This window comes from Brachypodium distachyon, chromosome 3 (assembly GCF_000005505.3).
Source record: "Brachypodium distachyon strain Bd21 chromosome 3, Brachypodium_distachyon_v3.0, whole genome shotgun sequence".
NCBI classification, from domain to species: Eukaryota; Viridiplantae; Streptophyta; class Magnoliopsida; order Poales; family Poaceae; genus Brachypodium; species Brachypodium distachyon.
The window spans coordinates 38,900,278-38,921,123 of record NC_016133.3 but is presented as its reverse complement, the minus strand read 5'-3'; the positions used below and the strand labels follow the sequence as shown (position 1 = coordinate 38,921,123).

The following is a 20,846-nucleotide window of genomic DNA, read 5'->3' as shown; positions in this document are numbered from 1 at the left end:
TCGTTGAAAACGAAGCACTCCTGAAATACTCTTTTGGTGAAATCTCAAGGAACCAAATTCAGATTTAGCACAGGTAAAGCCAAAAGGGAACTACATGCAGCTTGTTGATTGCTGATAACTGACTTGATTTTACAGAGAAAAGCACAAAGATTCAACTTTGCGATCCAGAATGACTTAACTGAACCTTTTGAGTTAAAAAGATCCAGCTAATCAGTCAATGCATTCCATATTTGTAGGTTCTGTTGTGTAAGTTGCTACGTACATAGTAAAACCTGTACACTTGAAAGAACAGTGGGTATTCTGTTGTGTAAGTTGCTACGTACATAGTAAAACCTGTACACTTGAAAGAACAGTGGGTAACACTAGTTCCATCCTAAATCAGAACAAACGACAGCAGCTAAGCAAGCGCTATATCTATGATGCATTGATGGTCGTCGGTTTTGATAAGCTGATGGAACAGAGAGAAATGTGCTGCTCAATCAATCTTCACTGTACATTCCATTTCCTGTTATTTACCATTGCTTTGAACCTTGCTGTTATGTGCCTGTCCTTGGTCAATCTTTATGTATCACAGCTTGCCTTGGCAGTTTGCAGCCCCACAGAGACATTCCATCCGCGGACCAAAATGTTGTTTGAATCTACACAGGATGGGGAGAAAAATAATACTGTGATAAGTACATAACAAAACATCTCTCGTAAGGAGCATCTCTTCTATGGATTTTGAACACTAATTTTCCAGCTGAAGTAACATCGAAATAATTTTTGAGTACTTTCCCATTGCTAAATTGTTTTGTTGTTTATCGAAGACAGATCAGGAACGTAGGGTGGTTAATCTGCCTATGATTTGCACTAACTCTGCCTGGGTAGAGTTGCAAGTATAACCACAGCCCTAAGCTGATGTCAATAAGTAATCCTCCACAGATGAGAAAGTAACTCAGAACAAATAGTGGCAGTGCCAGTGTGCCCACATGCAAATTGCTGCTATATTATGGTCATGTTATGTCAATATACATCAACTTTGGAAAATTTCAGAGTGGCTGACCCACGGGCTTTTGGATCTAGCACCGCCCTGCCGACATATCCATTCCAGGTAATCTACTATTGTTAGTCAGATTTTTCTTTTATATGACAGGATCACTTTTTATTGACCAATTTGAAACTAGGAAAAGAATGTACAACTGTTGAGCATAAAACCAAAGCCAGAAAAATGACTACAAGGGGGCACCAGAAACAGTACAAATCATAATATGATTTAGTCATGTAGAGGTAAAGACCGAGCTAAGCATGTGCAATAATAATGCATGTAGTACTGTAGTACATGTGATGGAACAACAGTAATCGATACACATAAAATTTGGAAACAGGGGACCTGCCCACAAAAAGTAGCAAAACTAGTTTCTGGTGTATTTCTACCCTAAGTACAACCACCAAACTTCATGTTGTGTAAAATGGATGTCAAACATGTATACTTCTGCGGCCATTCTGTTGCAACATATTTAATTATGTATTTCAGCAGTGGCAAACTGAAGACTGACCATTCATCAGCTTAAAGTTATTGTACAGGAAAGAATCAGGATACTAGGCTGATTGAATATTTCTCATGTACCTGTAACTATAGGTCAAGGGCTTCCCCACTTCTATAGCCTGTGAAGCAAAAACACCTAGCCTTGTCTTGCCATTAACTTGCCTGGCAACAAACAACTCAGTAACGCCATAACTTACATTTTTAAAGAACAAATTGACAGTAAGCCACTAAATCACCAAAATACAGGCACATAAGGTTCAGAAATCCATATGCCAAGCATCTGCAAATAATAAATTTACCATTTCTCCAACTGACAGTTAGGTTCACAGCTGTGGTTAAGAAAGCGACAAGCATTTCCTCTGAAAGTTGCATCTATCACAAAGTTTTTATTGACTTTACACATGTAGAAATTTTGGTCTCCACGCCGTTTCATGTCCTCGAGCCTTTCTTCACATGTCACGTCATCTATTACTGTAATGAAGAGTTAAAGAATAAAAAAACAGTATATGATTTATAAAATTAAAATGAAGAGTACATTGGTGATAACCAATCAAGACTTTCTTAGATATATAAAAATAAACTAGCTGTTGATTTCAGTAGACAAGCAAGGAGCTCAAAATTCACAGCAATATGTTCAGTGTACAGTGGCTCAGAAAAAAACATCAGAAAGGTAATCACAAGATCATTTCCTCTGGTACAAACTACAAGCATGGAAACTGGACATGATGCCCACAAGGACCTTTATTAAGTTGAGTGGATCCAGAAAAGATAAAACAAAGGCAATATACAGCGATATGCAATTAATTTGAGTGCTTCAATTTTTCTCATCTTTATTGCAATGATGACAAGGTTTATGAAACATGGCCACAGAAAATTAATTTCATTTTAAGCACCAATAAAGGTTCAGGGCAGGATAAAAATAAAGGTGATATAGCGATATGCAATTCATTTCCTTGAGATATTGCTAACAAACGCCAAGAACTTTAACAAGGCAACAACATATGTCCAGAAAGAACATATATGACGTTTACAGAAGTAGACATAGAGAAGTTCTGGTGTGACACCGTAAAGGCATCGCTTATCTGACCATGCTCATGGCCTAGCTGTGGAAACAGAAAAACGACTGCACCTTAAACAGGACACACCCGGACATCTCTTCAGGTTCGCTGAAATCACCCAGTGAAAAAGCGTGTGCTTGGGGCAGGGCCAGGGTGCAGGGACTGATCATGATATTACCTAAGTGTGCGTGCATTTGTTATGGGGCACAGCCCTGGGGTTCGTGCACGCGGTTCATGTATTGATTACCTTCCCATAAACAAAATGGTATGCAAATATTTTGCATATTCGTGATGTAACATTAAAACTATGCTAAGTTTACACTAGCGGCATTTGCTTAAGGTATAATTTGGCATTTGTATTGGGAGCATGTTGCTTTGTTAAAATGATGGCTTTCCTATATATACATCAGAATTAGGAAAAAATAGATTTAACATTTTTCTAGAAATTAACTTTAAAATAGGTGAATTAGGAAAGTCAACAGGTATGGGAAGGGAATGCCTATTGTTTACCTGCTAATCAAAGAAATCGCTTATGTATCAAGCTCTTTCAACCACTGCACGGTAACTTCAGAAATAAAAGACAATAGCATAGTGCCTGTGCGATGCTACGGAACAAAAAGAGGGAAGATACAATTTGCCAAAAGAGTGCATTTTTTGGGTTTGATCATCAAATGTATGCAACAAACAATTGCACATCTCATACAACAACGAGATAATAGTTAAACATGGAAGAAAGGCGGAGGGAGGAGGATTGGCTGCATTCTCGGTGTGGGATTAGAAGAATAACTTAAACCATTTGCTCTATGCTGAGCCTAAGATTTTGAGTTCAAGTCTTCTCTCACATTTGTTTATTCATGACAATTTAAAAGGTTATGGTCAGCCACACCACATGTCAGTACAAGTGAAGAGGAGTGAACTCGCCACCAACTCAAAACTTAATAATTAACAGATCGACAGATATAGATACATGGCAACGTATCCGGTGAAAACCTCCATTCAGTGCAAACTTCCAAAGTATTCTTGTTTATTTTTTTAGAAAATGTAAAACTATTCTTGTAGGCCCTTGGATAAAAAAAGCAAAGGCTCGGATCAAAGGTGGAAATCCCACCAACCACTTAAATTGGCGGGATTTCCACCTTTGATCCGAGCCGTGCGTTCTTAATTCAATGGCCTACGATGGAGTAGTTTGCAAGTTTGCACTGAATGGGAGTTTTCACGGGATATGTCGTCTAGATACATATAAGTGGAAGCAATAATTAATCCCATAAAAGCAATAGAAATAGGGGTTTAAAAGAACTACAGTCAGATGATAAAGCGAACCAAAGAATAAATCTCAAATACCTTCTCCAACAAACTCTATCACAAAATCACCTTTCTGAATGCTTTCCAGTGCTACAACACCCCATCCACAATGCTGAGTCTACAGAAGAATCACATCAGGCACTTATTTGCCACACAAAAATCTTAATCGTAGGTACATCAGCAAAGCAAGTTATTTAGAAGATGTGTTAAATCAAAAGAAACCATACATATCATATATCGTTGGAGCATTAGGTCACGTTTAGGCAATACATTCCAAGAAACAGAAAATTAGGTCATAGCAATGAGAATAGGAAGTGCAGTCATTAAATTAAAGAGTATGCTAATATTGTAAAATATAATGCCTGTATGAATATCGTCAAGAAAGTTAAATCCGTAAAATACCTTTCATCATTTCAAAAACACAAACAGAAGTAGTCCACGGCAAGCCTCACCTTAACAACCTCGATCCGTTTCTCTCTGCGAAATGGCCTGTTGGTGCATTCATTTGAGCATTTGCAGGCCCTAGAGCAGCTAATCCATACAGACCTGTAAACATTATCTTAACTTTCTGTCAACAATTTTAACATTTAAAAAACGTACATGTATTTATATCCAATAAATGAGTAAATATATTTTCTAGAATACCAATACACCAAACTCTGAGATACATCACTGCAGTAGATATCAGAGATGCATCAATTGAAATATAATAATCTGGAAGATTATTGTCTGGTTGTATGCACTTTAACTTTTTATTGATAACTTGTGTTCAAAAGACATAAGATATACATAGAAAATAATCAAATCTTCTACAAGCATGCATACATGAAATGGAAATGGTCTGTACCTGCATGAGCACATTGTTTTACAGGCCAAAGGAGGGTCACAATCAGTGCATCCACCTTCAATGGCATCACCATCACATTTATGCTTGACAATATAAACATCTTGAGTCATTAAGGAAATGAAAAATAATGAAGTACCTAAGATAAAAATGAAAAAAACATAAAAGGGAAACTGGCCAATTAAATTAAACTAGTACAATCATACAAAGGATACTACGCTTCAGAAGAACATATGTAGGTGGTTTTGTCAAACTTTCCAATTCCTCTGTCTTAATAGGGTCAATATTGAACTCTCGGTCAGTGTACGGGAGAGGTAATTGCCGGAAGGCTTCCTATAATATAAATGAACCAAATATCAACAAGAGTACAGATCAAAGAACAATTGTAAAAATAAAACATTAACTCCAGAATTGGAAAGAATTCAAATGATGTTTTGTTTCTCATTCAGTCTGTTACCACAAAACAGATCATCCCAGATAAATATAGGCATAAATGGAATATTCACATTAAGTAGAGAACTGTAACAGTTAAGAGTCTAACAGAATGACTGTGCATCAGGTCCACCCAAATCATAAGGCGACAGAGAATCAAAATTGGAGAAGCTATGTTTGTTCAACAATACATAAAATAAAATATAAAGGGGAACTATTAATCACCTCAATGCCATGTGCAAGACCTGCACCCTGTAAGAAGCACACATCGTCTCATCAGAAAAACAACTAACAAAAGCTACTGTAGAACCGAAAAGCTTACAGAAATAAAGAGATCAATGAAAAATATGATCAACCATAATAAAACAAATATTTGGTACCAAAATGTTGGATATTCTAAATTATCAAACTAGCAACAGGTGACAATATTTTGCGGTGCTTATTCCAGACATGCATTTACAATTGCATGAGACACTCTTCTGTCTTCAATACATTACTACTAGTAGCAATTAAAAAATGTTAACAAGAAAGCAAAGTTCTCTCGCTTATGTTTCATAATACAACTTTCAAAATTGGTGCCTATGCTTGACATAGTAAAAGATTGTAGTACTTGGGCATATAAGAGCATATAAGCTTGAGCACGTACAGAAAATACTTCATGCAGCCTGCTCTATGATGGTATATTATTTCATATGAAGAATTGGACTGTGGGTTATGAACCACAAGCAGGGATAACTTAAATATGCATCCCTATGCATAATTACAATTTAAGGCTTCTGAGTTGTATCAATACTCTCAGATCAGTCAATACTGAACTCTGATATCAACCCAATATTAAATCAGCAGCATACAGGCAGGCTTAGCATGCTTTAGCTGTAATTCTCTGTTCTTGTCTAGGAGAAACTGTAATTCTCAGTTGCTATTATCTAGGAGTAGATGTCCTGATGCTGGTTAAAACCCAATAATATCCATGTGGATATTTCAATATACTATGATTTTGTAGGCACTAAATGTATGAATTATACAGAAACCGAGAGCCAAGCACCAAATAAGGTGGACGGAGCATGCTATCACCTCGCTTGTTGATGGCCAAATGCTACAGCTTATCATTGTCTTTGAAGGATCAACAGGCTCAGCCATTCTGTTCGTTTGCAGAAAACATTGAGTACATGCAGGCATTAAATGTTTCAGACGGTGAAAAGATGCTCCCCTTTTGCAGTAAAAACATACCTGCACAGTTAACAGAAACATGAGGGGATGGATCATGGTTAATTATTCAAAACTAACAAATAGTTGGATGAAACTAAATAGGTAATTATTTTTCCTTGGATGGAAAGATAGGCATTTACATTCGTACCAAGAAACATCAAACATATATGTATATCATTATTTCGAAAAGAAAAAAAATGGAAAAGTAAACTTGTTTGTTAAATCTATAGTGTGGTTTCAGCAACTTACATGCCGCGGGCAGCTTCCATCATATTGTTCAGAACAATCCTTATGCAAGGTTGCTTCGCAGCGATTACTTGAACACTGCATCCTTTCATCAGGCATAATACTCTTCGAGCAAATCAAGCACTCAACCTATATCCAAATGATTATCAAGGTTCCTTCCTTCAGTAAAATCAGTAGGGCATCACACTACCTTATATACATTGATTAAAAGCAGGCCAGTGACATCCTGAGTATGCACCAAAGCAATACTGTGTGGATACAGTCACCTGATTTCAGTATCCTATATGCGGAAGATTTCATGTGGACCAGAGTGCTATTGTAAATGTTACTTGGCATCCTTCCTTCATTTCTCGACAAAGTTTTCACCTATTCTTGTAATAACTAATAAGAGTCTGATTGCACTTTCATACCGAAGATTCAATGGCCTGATCACCTTGATGTCTCCTATAACACGACTTATAGAGTAGTCCAAGATGTTTTCCCCATAATTATCAGCTATCAGAGCTACATATCATGAGTGCAAGAAATGGGTCCAAACTTCTGTTTAATAGAACTCTCAATATTTACCTCCTTCAGTTCTATCAGAGTTGGATGATCACATATGATGATATGGATAATTGTTCTATACAGGGTGTCAAATCATCGTTGTCCAGGAACATTCCAGGAGCATATACACAGGAGTTCTCTTGGGAGGAATTCACATTCCATAAAAATATCTAGCCTCTTCAAATAATCCAATTTCTTCAGGCTGTCTATAGTTCATCAGTCTGTTCTTGCATGCACTTATTAGGCGCACGGTCTTTGAGTTCAAGAGTTTGAGTCCTTTCTCCTACCTTAATTTAAAAGACGTGTAGTTCCTCCTGTGTGCCATATTTTCTTTTTATTGCATAGAGATAAAACTCCTCCAGGTGCTCTCTGCATATATATGACTTGGCTGCCACTATCCATCCAGTCCATATGTTTTATGTGCTAAACATGACTTATATTTCTGTGTCGTTTTTCCTAAATATTCACTGTCTTCTGTCTGCAAGCAACACTTGGAAAGTCAAATATGTGCCCTTAGGACAATTGTCCTACAAAATGAAGTTCCAGTCATAATTCCTAGTGTGACGATGTCCCGACAAAGATGGTCGTTATTCCACTGATTTGTACATGATGGTCACAGTACTTGTTTTCTCTCCAATTTCTGTGTGATATCCAAATCCATCTAGCATATCAATTTTTTTCACTGGGGAGCTTATGAAGCTAAAATTATATGATAGCCATAATGGAGTTCCATGTTATTTGTCTCAAACGCCTTTCTCTTTTCAGCATGTATCTTGAGTTCCCTGCCATCAGACAGTCACATCTGTTTATCAGTTCATCCGTCATAATTTAGTTGTTGAATTCCTTCATGATACACATCTGTGATTGTATGCATACGACAGACTACAGTCACCAAACACAGTGGCGCTAACAATTATTTCCACACATGTGTTTCATTGGCTTTTCTGTTGTATAACGACATAAAAAAGTGCTATTAGTTGAATATGCACATCTACAGTGATGCTACAAATGTTTAAACATCATACTAACATGCTGCTGTAAACTTGTAATCCAATACGTTTCTGAGCATTTTAAAAAATAGTGTCGTATATCTTGTGACAATGTTCCTACAGACAATAGTAGCTTAAGGTCAACAAGATTTGTTCTTTATGTAGTAGTAAATGCAGGCAGCATGTTCTGGCTATGGAACAGAGTTCTTTGCGGGATCTGAACCATTTTAGGTGTATGTTATAATTTACCAAGAATGTTAAAAGAAAGGAAGAACCAAAGAAGAAGTATATCTTGAACCGTCCACTTCTAAGCTAAGTAGACGAGGTACTACAGTACAGTATTAAGTATGTATGCTTAGCAACCAAACTACAGTATGTGATTCCACACTACCCTAAAAAAAACTAGCCAACACGTCAAGCTACTCATTGCTACATAGCAAGAACAACAGCAAACATGATCTCATAGTGTAAACCAAAAGCATAAAAAGAAAGACTACCCTAGTAAAACTTAGGGAGGCCGGCCCAACAGTGAAGATCCCTGGAAAACAATGGAGTAGTTAATGCAGTGGAGCAAAGGGCATGTCCTTTTTTTTTAAGACACACAAGAAGGGCGTACTAACACCACATTTCTGAAACTAGGATGGATGTTGCTCCTTTGTTTCTTATATAGATCACAACAACCATGAGTTCTTTCAAGTCAAATGCAACTTAGTATTACCAGAAATTAAGAAGAGAGAAACATTATTCATGACGCTTGTACACAAAATTCGACTGGCAAATTTGGTGGCAGACGAATTATCTGGTTCCGCGCCACACAACGTTACCACAACCCAGCCTGCAGTAACCAGATCGAACCCACGATATAGCAATAAGTTGAAACATTCCTAGTTTCAGGGACCAAATTCAACCCAAGGTCACCACAGGAGATCCAGGAGTATGATCGTCACCTCAGGTCCGAACCCTAGAACCGATACAACGGTAATAAAAATAGAAGAGCTAGGAAATCGTTTGCCAATGCAGGTCGCGCGCGTACGTACCTTCCTGGGCGCGCCTTTCTGGAGGAAAGGGAGGACGCACTCCTCCTCTGGGGCACCAGACGCGGCCTTTCCCTTCGCCCACTCCTCGGCGCACGCTTGTAACGTAGGTCGCGGGGGCCCCGTGCGCCGCCTCCGCGAGGACGAGGGCGATGCCGAGGGGAGCCCAAGGACGCGGGGGCGGGTGCGGATGCGTACCGAGCGGCGGGGACCCGGTTCTTCCGAAGACGACGCTGAGTCCGGCGGAGGCGGTGTCGGGGGACGATGATCACGGGCGGAGCGGCGCCGGGCGAGCGGGGAGGAGGATGTCGCGGGGGCGGTAGGCCCCGCCATGGGTGCGGGGAAGGAGATCGGCGAGGTTAGGGCTAGGGTTTGGTGCGGCGCGCGGCGTGGGATTGGAGGATTCGAGAGGTTGCGGGGCGGAGAGGAGTGGAGTGGAGAGGAGAGCGGGGGGAGGGCGGGAAGAAGAAGAGGAAATGCGGGTGCGGCTGCTCGCTGAGTATGGTTCTCTTTTCAGTTCCTGCGAGATTAATTAGCAGTTGGGCCGGAAGTTAGAAAAAGATAGCCGTTTGGCCGGGCCGTGGAACCGCCGCGGTCATCCGAGAGATTAACCAGCGTCGCTTGTCCTTCTTCCCATACGACTCATTTAAATCTACCTCTAATCGAATAATTGAGTTTTGAAAATCAACCAAACCTGATGTAAGCTGCAGAACATATATACTCCGTAGTACTTATAAGTATGGGTGTAGTTATGACTCAAACGCTTAATTTTTTATAAAAAAAATTCATATCTCAGTCAACTTACCAGAGTTGTCGGATTTGGATCTGCACGCTATCCCTATTTCCCCTCTCATAGATTGTTCTGAATTTAATGGCACTAGACCAATGTGAGTGAAATCTAGCCGAAAAGTCAAGGTCTGAGTCTAAAAAACCTAAACCCAGTGCAATGTCTAATTTTCTAATCTAAGCTCGTGGGACTAGCTGAGCGTTTTTTTTTTACCCCAGAAGGTTTCCTCGACCTCTCGATGCCAACTCACACTCATGATACCAACCCCACAGGCAACACGGAAGATCCCCAAAGCATCTCCAAAAAATCCTTTCCTCCAATTTCATTTGCCCAACAATGGCGACTGTACTCGCGGCGGCACGAGGCGCACAACGTGTAAAATTAAGCAATTTTAAAAATAACAAATTAATGATTAATTTTATAATATAGATCATGGCGACAGTAGCAACTAGCACATGCATCTCGAATATACTAGATGTATTCAACAGCACAATCAACAATAGTATAATCTCGCATATCATATCTAAACGGTAGATTGAATCACAGTGTACGCATTGTTGCGGTGGAGAAAAAGCCGTTGCTATTGCGTTCGCTTGATGAAGTTGTTGACGAAGAAGACGGCGGCACGTCGCGCACCCGCCGGTTCGAGGAGGTAGACGACCCGTTGTTGCAGGAAGCGAGCAGTTGCGCGGAGCGCTTTCCAAATACCTTATGCGTCCTCTCTCGTACAGGATCGCAAAGGCGAAAGGTTCCGGAGACTTGCTCCGATCGCCGGTGCACGTCGGCGCTCGGGATGGAGTAGACTACGACGACGGCGCAAAAGCGAGAGACAGGCAAAATCCTAACTCGGTTGTGTTGCGTACCGATCGGAGGAACGGGGCGGCTGTATATATAGTCACGCAGGTACAGGTCGGTTCGGTTTAGAAAATCTGAACCGACTCCACAAAATCTGCACGCGTCCGTAACAGATTACCAAAAATACCTCGCGCGCGTGACAAAAGATAGGAAGCCCAACCCCGCACCGGCATGGCTGGACCTCGATCTCCGAAACGCGGCGCGCGTGGCGAGGCGAGCGGAGGAGGCACTATGAGGAGGAGCGCGCGTGGGGATTTTCCTTACTCACTTGCTTACTGGGTAAGAAGCAACATCATTTGTATGTTGGTCTCATTCATTCTAAACTAACAAGGTGTGACTATTTCCATTCCCAGTTCTCTCATCCCACTTCATGAATGGGACTTTGAAATTCTCAGAATTATTAAAACTTGGGTTTGGGCTGATCAGACCCACCAAATTCTAACAGAATCGCGGTGGCTGAGTGCTCAGCGGATGGACGCACAACAGTCGGACGGCAAGGAGACGATGCATGGGGTCCACCAATCGTCAACAAGTTTGGTAATCCATCCATGTAGTTGAGCCGACTCCTCAATTTTTCCCTTAGTACCTTTGAGCTCGAAATGGCAATGGTCGGTCTTACAAATTCTTAGAACAGCTTAGATAGGTTCTGGTTTTGACCAACATTGCTCATGCCCTTTGGGGACTAAATTCTTGGGTTGTAGCGTTGAGTACCAAAAGTAGCCTTTCGTTATAGAATGAGATATATGAGAGACGAAAGTTATAATTGTAATGCATATTGCACTATTTTGTGAGAGTACGTGTATGTGATTCAAAATGAGCCAGCTAGCTTACCTCATGTAGTTTGTTATTCAACGGAACGAGTCTGTCTACAAAACGTCAAACTCATATGAAGCGTGTTCCGTTATACGAGTATTCCGTACAGTATTAAGCAGAGGAGAGCACTTGCTCTTCAAGAGAAGAAAAACAAAAGAAGGCCTTTTTTTTGCTGACTACATCCCCTCGAAAGAAAATAAAAAGATTAAGACGGAGTACAGGGAACCACCGGAAAAATATCAGTATGCAACCCACGAGATGTATGCAAAACTACCGAGGGTACCTTGCAGACATAAAGAATTCTTCTTCCAAACTGTACCTTCTAGTCCCTCCTTGCATGTTTCTCTCTTCCAGCGATGATGGGAGATGGCTTCCAGCAATTTCCTCAAATTTACCTGTTGCAACAATTTTTGAAACGTGCCCTTTGGATGGTTGAATTTTTTCAAGCGCCATCTCTACTTGCCTCATGGTGGGACGATCGTCTCCTTTCAGTTTTATGCATGAAGCGGCTAATGCAGCAACTTCCTCAACATCTTTGCCCCCCTCCTCCATAACCTGCGGATCTAGTATGTCAACCAAGCTGCCTTTTGTAAGCAAGGCAACAAAATGTGCAACAAGGCCTTCATCTTCTGAGGATATATATGAAAATGGTTTTTTCCTTGTAAGCAATTCAACAAGAATGACCCCAAAGCTGTAAACATCGCTCTTTTCTGTCAAACGCCTTGTGTAATAATACATAGGATCCATGTATCCAATAGTTCCTTGCACCTTTGTTGTTATCCCTGTCCGATCAATTGGAATGTGCCTTGAAGCTCCAAAGTCCGCCACTTTTGATGTTAGCACATCATCAAGAAGTACATTGGCAGACTTTATGTCCCTGTGGATAATAGGGATTGAAACAGACGAGTGAAGATAGGCGACAGCTTTGGCTATCTCATTTGCAATCCTTAACCTATCGTCCCATGGCAATGACATTGGTCTGACATGAAGATGGTCGTAGAGTGTTCCATTAGAAACAAACTCGTAGACGAGTAGAGGCACTTCTGTCTCAAGGCAACATCCAAAAAGCTTCACCACGTTTCTATGATTTATCTGTGAGAGGATGGCCACCTCGTTTATGAACTCATCAATCTCCCTTTGTACCGCGATTTTTGACTTCTTGATAGCTACAACATGGAGGTCAGATAAAATCCCTTTGTAGACGGTGCCATGCCCTCCCCCACCAAGCTCGCGTGCTTTATCGAAGCTGTTTGTTGCTTTCTCGAGCTCTTCCAAAGGTATGATCATCCGCTCCGCGATATCCGCCCTTTGAGCTACCAATTGTTGCAATAGTTGTCCACGATTCTGCTGGAAGAACTTCTGCCTCAGCTTCTTAGCCCTTAGATGTTTATGTTTGCGAACGATGAAAACAGAGGCGAGGACCAGAAGTATAATAACGCTCGCACCCAGAAGTATAATAACGCTCGCACCAATAATAGCTCCTATAAAGTTACTGGTGCCTAAACCTGAGAACAATATGAGAGGAGAAGGTGCGCTGTTAATTACTATTTCCTCGCCAGACTGAGCTCACGCATAGAATCCCATCCCATTCCTATCTATTTTTCTGCGTCAGTAATGCAGGGATCATATGCATACATATATATTGCCAGCGCAGTAAAGTTGTTGTGATTGCTTACCTGTAGCCAAAGAATTAGGAGAACTGACGCAACCAGGTCGCCGGGTGTAGTTCCCATGGGTTCCTTGCGGGCATCGGCACTGGAACGTTCCGGGCAAGTTCGTACACTCGCCAAAGCAATTATAATCCTCTGCCCGCTCGCATTCGTTGACATCTAGAAGCAGAGATCGGCATAATTAATTGACCCCAATCCATATACAATCGTAGGTGCAAATCAATCAACCAACCTTGGCATCCGTCGGTGAGGTAGGGGTTGCCCTGGTAGCCCTCCTGGCAGTCGCACACGTAGCCGCTGCGGACCGCCGTGGCGACGTTGCGGCAGGCGCTGTGTCGGCTCCTGCAGGCGCCGTGCGCCGCGTCCAGGGCGCACGTCGAGTTGTTCATGGGCGTCTGGTCGGCGAGAGGTGCCGATCCGATCGCCCAGCCCAGCAGCACGGGCACCGGCGTCTCGTCGAGGTTGACCGGGAGCGGGGCGCCCCTGGTGGAGGCCGCGGCCTGCGCGAGCCAACCCAGCTCCGCGATGAGCACGAGGGGCTGCACGTTGATGTCTGGTGCCTGGCTCGCGTCGAGCCGCCGGAAGGTCACGTCGTAGGAGGCCCGGCCGATGCTGATGGGCATCTGGCAGCACCTGACGCCGGTGCACCGCCTGTCGGTGCTGCTCACGGACAGCGTGGTGCGCGACCCGGCGTCCGTGCCGGGGCAGAATGAGGCGCAGCCGCTGATGGTGACGTTGCTGCTGCTGTTGCTCCCGGCTCCCGCGGTCAGCAGTGCCAGCACGTCGCACCCGTTGATGATCAGCAGCTCGTTGCCGTCGTCTGACAGCACGTAAGGCCCGCCGTCGCCGCCGAGGCCTCCCCAAGCGCCGCGGCCGTCGGACAGAGACGCGTTGCTGGTGCCGGCATCGGAGGTGATGTTTATGGCGCCGGTGCGGGTGGCGCGTACGGTGGCGTTGGCGAGGGAGATGTCGAGCACCCGGAAGCTGCCGTCTTGGCCGAGCGGCAGGCGTGGCGGGTCGTGGCCGCGGCCGTCGCAGGTGAGGTTGAACCCTGGTGAGTGGTAGCAGCCGGCGCCGATGCCGAAAGGGTACGGCACGCCCACGCCGCCGCAGCTGGTGGGGCAGTTGGGCAGCCCGGTACTACCGACTGCACCGGCGAACTGCAGCACGGCCTCCAGGACTGCTGCTGCGGCGAGCAAGATCATCGGTGTGCGCATATCAAACATCCGGGCCGGTGAACAACGGATCGATCGATCCTACCTTCGCTGCCTGGTGCTACCGACACATCCGTGTTATGGAGAGCATCAGGAAATCTCCATGTGACTCAGATGCAAGTCGTCTGAGAAGTTAATAATAACTCCAGAAGACCAGTTCAGCTGTGATGTTAGACAAGTACACAAAGAACTGGTCCACGGCATACGTGTGATTGACTGGAGACAAAGATGCACGGGTTTAACTGCTGCCCATTTTACGTTTGACTTTGTGCGGCGTGCGACGAAGCTGCTAACAGATGGGGAATTGCATTAGAAAAATTGATCTTCTGCTACCCAGCTCTGGCTGGTTAAACTTGCTCGAAACATCCAGATAAGAAAACGTTCAGCTAGACCAGGGCGCGGAGCCAGGAATCGACCCCCAAAAAAACCATACGAAGACATAGCAAAAGCCAAAAAGTGCAGCTCAAATTGCATAATTTGCATGAATTTTGAATTCAAGGACTAATAATCCAGCAAACTAGATAAAAACATCATGGCTTCTGTTCATCTGTAGTCCCAATTTGAATTCAATGGTTGGGAATGAAATAAAGAGCTGCTTTGTTACTTCTGTTCCCAAATTCAAACAAGAATAATAAAGAGAGTTTAGAGAGGACTGCAATCAGCTGCGCTTGGAGATGTGGTTTTGGAGTGGAGCCGACCAGAGGCGGCCTCCCCGATGCCATCGCGGCGAGCCAGCGGCGCCGGCGAGCAGGGGAGCCGGCTCCGCAGTGCCGGAGCCAGTGAAGCAGCAGCCGAGCAGGGACGGGTGAGGAGGCGAGATGCCGGGATGGACCGTTGAGGTGGCGAGCGAGTCCCGTGCCGTCCGCCGACGAGCCTGCGTGGTGGCACGGACCGCGGGATTTCCGGCCGGCGGGCTAGGGTTATTTTCCGCGGGCGGCTGGGGATGGGTTCTTTGCGTACGAGTGCGAGGATCGATGCTTTTTTTGGTTGGGCCCAGGTTTTGGTCCCTCTTTGTTTGTTTTAGTGGGCTGACATTACTTATAGGCCAAGCCCAGTATCTAAATATATATATGGGCTACTGACTTTTCTCAGGCCCCAGGCCATGCCCCAGGTTGCCGGGGCCAGCTCCGCCCCGTTTGATAGCTCAGTTTTGCGAGAGGTTTACTGTTCTTAGTAAGGATTTTCAGGCGACACGTCTTTTCGGGTTGTTGTTCTTTTTCCTCATGGATTCATCGATGGAGAATTAGTTTTACAACTTGTCTTGCAAAAGGTATTACCCCGGTTATGTTGCGTTCAATGATCTTAGGTACTCACCGTTTGAGGTGGGCGGTTCATGCGGTTTTTCAAAACCTCTGAGATGAGTTCAGCTCGTGCAATTATGGTATTCTGCAATTTTATCAACGAATACGTGGAAAAGTAGCAAGATGCGAAGGATGGATCAAGAGAAGTTTACTTCGAAAGATTACAATAAAGCTTTTAGTTTTGTTGAGTATCTTTGTTATTTGTGTTCGTTCGTGTATCGATCTTTTGTACTTTGTCTCTTGAATCAATAAAGCAAGATCGTTGCTCTAAAAAAAGGATTTTCAGGATGTAAATTTTGTCCAAAGTAGATCTTCCAACAAGGATGCTCATAATCTTGTTAGAAGTTCCTTATCTCTATCACACGGTCGGTTCACTTGACTCACGATGCCATGGAACGATGCTTGTATATCCTTTGATTATTGAGTAATGAAAGTTGTGTGTTTCGCTCAAAAAGAGGTAGCTCGGTTTTTTTTAATTCCCCCAAAAAAAAGATAGCTCAGTTTTTTTTTGCGGTATCTGCGAATACTATGGTTTTTTTATTTACTGTAGTTTTATGCAGCGAGCTGTTTGGCTAGGGTTATTTTGCCGGCGGCTGGGGTTGCCCTGTCTCTTTTTTATTTTTTGAAAGGGAGAGGCGGAAATCCCGATCGATAGATCGATGCTTTTTTTCTTGGGTCCAGGTTTCAGGTTTCAGTCCCACTTTTGGGCCGGGTCCTGGTTGTGTTGTGCCATGGTGCATCAAGGGGGTTGTTTTGTAGATACCGCCCTCGCAGAGCTGTCGGACGCGTTTTTTTTTCTTGTTTTTGGGCCTACTGGTTTTCTTTTGGGTAACTGCCATGACACCCCTGCCGTGTCGTTGTCCGGGTTTGGGTATGTGGGTATTCGCGACTGCTATTTTCATGTCTTGCCGATGTGTTTCTGGCTTCGTTCGCGGGATGGTTGGTTGGTTGCATGCGGGCCGCGATAGTCATCACGGTGACACTGCACACAGGAGGAGGACTTGCTCTCCCCGGGGTGCCCTGGGGTGCGGGTCGCTGGCTTGTCGCGTCCGACCTGCAGCGAGTGCTTGCACCCGGGACGCAGGGGATGAGTCAACCCGGGTGGTGGGCTTCGCGACGGCATCACACCTCTTGGTTGTCCAATCAAATAAAATCTATCATGTTTTCTGTTTATCAGCGACTCGTTTCGTTGAAAAATTACATGTTTGACATCTCGGGTGGCATCACAAGAAGTATGCGGTGGTATCCAGCCATTTGCGCCGGTGCGGTTGTGCCACTCCCATGCTGCCACGGTCTGCCGTGTCAGTGTTCGGGTGCGGTTGTGCCTGTTTCCACGGTGGCCGTCAATGCTTAGCCATGACGTTTGGGACCACGGGCCACTGCATTGAAGGGGGCTGAGTGATAGGTCGTTTTGTGAGACACAGCTACTATGTGCGTGACTTCGAGGCCCATGCCGCTGCCGTTGGCGGCGTTAACTTTTGCACGACGCACCGAGCTTCACTTATTCACGTTGCCGCGTGCCCTCGCGGCTGGGATACTGACCGTGTGTTGGGCTAGGCGATGTAGCGTGGCGCGACACAAAAAAGTCTCCTCTCTTGGTCTTCGTCTGTTTCAGTGGCGTCGCAAAGCGCATGTGACCAGCTATACTAAGTAACTAAATATAATTTGAATAATTGATGGTCAAAGTGGGGCACAAACTTCAACAGGAGCCATGTACCCAGATGGAGGAAGTACTCTCCAGTAGCAAACCCCTAAAGTTAATGTGCTTATCAGAAGTCTTGGTGGGTCGGCGGGAAAACCGGATGAGTGGCCCGTGCCCAAGCACAGACCGAAGCACCGTCCATTGGAGATCTCTTCCTCTCCTAAAACTGGACCATTCCTGCTTCTCTTGTGGACGAGCACAGACCAAACCGGTGGCCGTCGGAGGTCTCTTCCTCCTACCACCAAACCATGCATGTTCCTCCCATGCCCAAGCACGAACCAGACCGCCATCCAGTAGAGCTCTCTTCCTCCTAGCACCTAACCTGCTTGCTCCTCATTAACCCAACAGCCTTTAAGGGAGATGAAGTCTATGGAGCGAGTCGACGACGACGATGACTGGAGCGGCCAATGTTCCCGGCGGAGTAGACTTCATTGGTACCCTCCCAGATGACCTCCTCGGTGAGATCATCTCCTCCTCATCATCAAGGAAGGAGGCCGCACCTGTATCCTAGCGCATCGGTGGCGCCACCTATGGTGTTCCGCTCCACTCAATCTCGACTGTCGCGAGCTCACGACCCCTCCGCACGGGCTCGTGGGTGCCGTATTAGACATACTTAAAGCTCACACCGGCTTTGTCTGCCGCTTCCGTTATTCAGAACATTGGGGCGTTGGAGCCTCCCTGGAAAATTGGTTCCTTGCCTCTGCCTTCAATTACCTTCGTGAGCTTGCGCTGGAGTTTTACCCATCTGCAGGTTGGCCCCAGGCCCGTCGACGAGGGTGCGCGAGGTGCACGACCGCTCAGGGCCTCCAAAATCGTGGGGCCTCCAAATCTATCAGTAGTTGTTATGGTATTAATCAGGAAAAGTGGAAACAACGCTAATCACGCACGGCGATTGCTCAAGTCCTGCCTCCGGCGCCTCGACTTCGACTACCCTGCATCGACGCCATGCCTCCCCGGCTGGCCGAGGCGATTTGCCAGTCTGCCCCCTGCAGTTCATCTCATAATCTCGCTGCTCAAGCCCGTAGTTGATTCACTTGATTGGTGCGTGCATTCAGTCCGTGGCCATCTTTCCTAATCCATCAGCCCTCGCCAGTTGGCTTGCTGCATTGTCTAGGCGTCGCTTATCTCCTGGGACGAAGCCCTCCGTCCGCGAATCAGCAGTTTTTCGCGTCCAAGTCCGGCCATCGCGCCTCAACGCCTAATCAGGTATTCAGATTGATAATATAACACTATTCTTCATTGATTCACTAGGTCAATTCAATAGATTTTAATCTATATGACTAATCAATTGATCGGTTTTATAATTGCAGTCAGCAGTACGCAGGATTGTTAGACCGTAGCTTGTCAAGCTATTGTCCGAGTGTGAGCGTTGTTGTTCTGCTTTTTGTCATAATTTCAGGTCTGGTCCGAGTCCGACCCTCTCTTCTATTTAATTGATAATTCATGGAGTAATTCATTCAGTTTATTGCTCCAACACTAGTATACTACTCCCTCCGTTTCATATTAAGTAACTCAAATTTGTCCAAATATGGATGTATCTAAAATAAAAAAACATCTAGATACATGTAATATTTCGTCACTTAATATGAAACGGAGAAAGTATATTTTTAGAGGTTGTGTGAAATAAGACATATTGTACTTTTGAAGTTATATAAGTAAATGAAATTGTCCAAATTTTGGGACAAAATTTTCAATCTTGCTCCAGGGCCTCCAATTCCTGGAGACGGCCCTGGTTGGCCCCGGCGTTCCTCCCGCTTCAGCGAGCTGCGCGTTTTGGACCTTCCGTGCTGCGACCTCAACGGCATCGATTCGCTCGACTTTTCAAAGCTTAAGCAGCTCTCGCTTTACGAGGTCAGCATCTTGGAGTTCTTATTGCATAGCATGGTTGCCGAATGCACCGTTCTAGAGTTCTTGGTGATACTGGCATGCTCTGGCTTTCAGTCCCTCCGGATCAATTCCCGTACTCTTAGAAGCATATTTTTTGGACAGTGCCCGTTCAAAGCTGCATTGGTTTGAGGAATTCGTCGTTCAGAGCGCCCCGTCCCTCGACATGTTGTATCATGTAAATTCATATGAGGACCTGAAAGTGTCAGTACTCTCTGCGCCAAAACTCGAGTCCTTGGGTGTCAATACTCTCTGCGCTTCTTGGTGGACCAAGTTTTTGTTAGGTGTTCAGGTGTGCTTCGGTTTCCGTTGCTTTGTGAGTTTTTTTATCCCGAGTCTTGTTGTGCGCATATACTGATAATATGACATTTACACCTGTTGTTGGTCTAATGTTACATTTCATGCTCCATAAAGAGAATGCGTAACGATGATTTGGCAACGGTGCGGCCGCGCACACTCGAGACTTTGTATATCAATACGTGTGATGTTTATAATTTGGATATTGTTATCGAGTTGATGAGACACTCTCCGTGCTTGGAGAATCTGCACGTTTTCTTCGGGGTGATGGTTCTGAACTGATAGTTCATTGTACTTGTTCTATAACGAAGTGTTCTGTTTTTTATGATCCTTTCGACGTGTTTCACATGAGCAAAGGAACCAGTAGCGCCGTAAATATCGGCATGTTGGGAAATATCTTGATATTCGTCTGAAGAGAGTAACACTTAGAAATTATCAGGGACGAGATCGGATATTGATTTTGTTTTGTTCTTTTTGTCGAAGGCTACACAGCTAGAACCAATGACATTCAGGTGAATGACGCCAGCGAGAAATTCTTGAAAGACCAATGTGCCAAGCTTCGCCTAGATAAAAGGGCCTCAACAGGTGCCCAAATTCATTTAATTAATTATTATAGTTATGCCAGCGATGCGTATTCAACTGATCAGTTCGTGCACTTTGCCACTTTCCATATCCATAACGGCCTATGTCTCATGTTTGCTTCGTGGAACTTTGATTTGTTTTTTGTTGTCATAGTACAATGTCCGTGCGCAGCCACGGCTTTTTTTAACGGACATGGTAGGCGCGCGACGGTTGTCACAGCCACTTTAAAAGGTGGTCGCGGGCATCACGCCGCCGAACTCCGACGATGGGTGAGCAGAGCAGCATTGCTTTATCTGCAATATTCAACGTAGTCGCTGTTTGCAAAGGCCCAGCCTCTCATATGTGTCCTGCTATTCTATTTTTCTGCATAAGAAACTGCTCTCTTTTATTTGGATTTGGAAACGGGTTGTGCATGCCGGGCTTAGCCAAGGGATTGGATGTTTGGCAACGGACGAAAAAGGTGGAACTTGCCAGGTCTTTTGTTGGCGCTAGGCTAGGGTTCCATGTATGCTGCAAGTGGATGCACCAGAGTGAAATTTACTGCATGAGCTTCGTG

At 44.4% G+C, this 20,846-nt stretch overlaps 2 protein-coding genes and 1 non-coding gene across 3 annotated transcripts; all 3 read right to left on the bottom strand.

The window, feature by feature from the left end:
- Positions 1-86: 86 nt before the first annotated feature.
- Positions 87-8,097, bottom strand: LOC100839831 (histone-lysine N-methyltransferase ASHR3). Its single transcript, XM_010236857.3, has 10 exons — positions 6,620-8,097; positions 6,236-6,391; positions 5,387-5,413; positions 4,945-5,062; positions 4,733-4,832; positions 4,338-4,431; positions 3,925-4,003; positions 1,825-1,996; positions 1,607-1,687; positions 87-638 (listed from the first exon to the last, which is right to left on the bottom strand). Exons 1-10 carry the CDS (start codon positions 6,713-6,715, stop codon positions 569-571), a joined length of 993 nt encoding a protein of 330 aa, XP_010235159.2. The 5' UTR covers positions 6,716-8,097; the 3' UTR covers positions 87-568.
- A 3,557-nt stretch (positions 8,098-11,654) lies between these two features.
- On the bottom strand, positions 11,655-15,526 carry LOC100839527 (wall-associated receptor kinase 5). The gene is made up of 3 exons (XM_010236856.3): positions 13,543-15,526; positions 13,317-13,469; positions 11,655-13,145 (listed from the first exon to the last, which is right to left on the bottom strand). Exons 1-3 carry the CDS (start codon positions 14,534-14,536, stop codon positions 11,911-11,913), a joined length of 2,382 nt encoding a protein of 793 aa, XP_010235158.1. The 5' UTR covers positions 14,537-15,526; the 3' UTR covers positions 11,655-11,910.
- Positions 15,527-17,625: 2,099 nt separating this feature from the next.
- MIR7787 (microRNA MIR7787) lies at positions 17,626-17,737 on the bottom strand. Its single transcript, NR_127079.1, has one exon. It is a non-coding gene; the product is annotated as a microRNA MIR7787 (primary transcript).
- Positions 17,738-20,846: the final 3,109 nt, after the last annotated feature.

Coding starts and splice junctions, on each gene's coding strand:
- LOC100839831 (XM_010236857.3), bottom strand. CDS start 6,715: ATGCCTGATGAAAGGATGCAGTGTTCAAGTAATCGCTGCGAAGCAACC. Junction 6,392..6,619: donor ATGGAAGCTGCCCGCGGCAT/GTAAGTTGCTGA, acceptor TTAACTGTGCAG/GTATGTTTTTACTGCAAAAG. Junction 4,432..4,732: donor AAAACAATGTGCTCATGCAG/GTACAGACCATT, acceptor TAATGTTTACAG/GTCTGTATGGATTAGCTGCT.
- LOC100839527 (XM_010236856.3), bottom strand. CDS start 14,536: ATGTTTGATATGCGCACACCGATGATCTTGCTCGCCGCAGCAGCAGTC. Junction 13,470..13,542: donor CCTCACCGACGGATGCCAAG/GTTGGTTGATTG, acceptor CTCTGCTTCTAG/ATGTCAACGAATGCGAGCGG. Junction 13,146..13,316: donor TCCTAATTCTTTGGCTACAG/GTAAGCAATCAC, acceptor TATTGTTCTCAG/GTTTAGGCACCAGTAACTTT.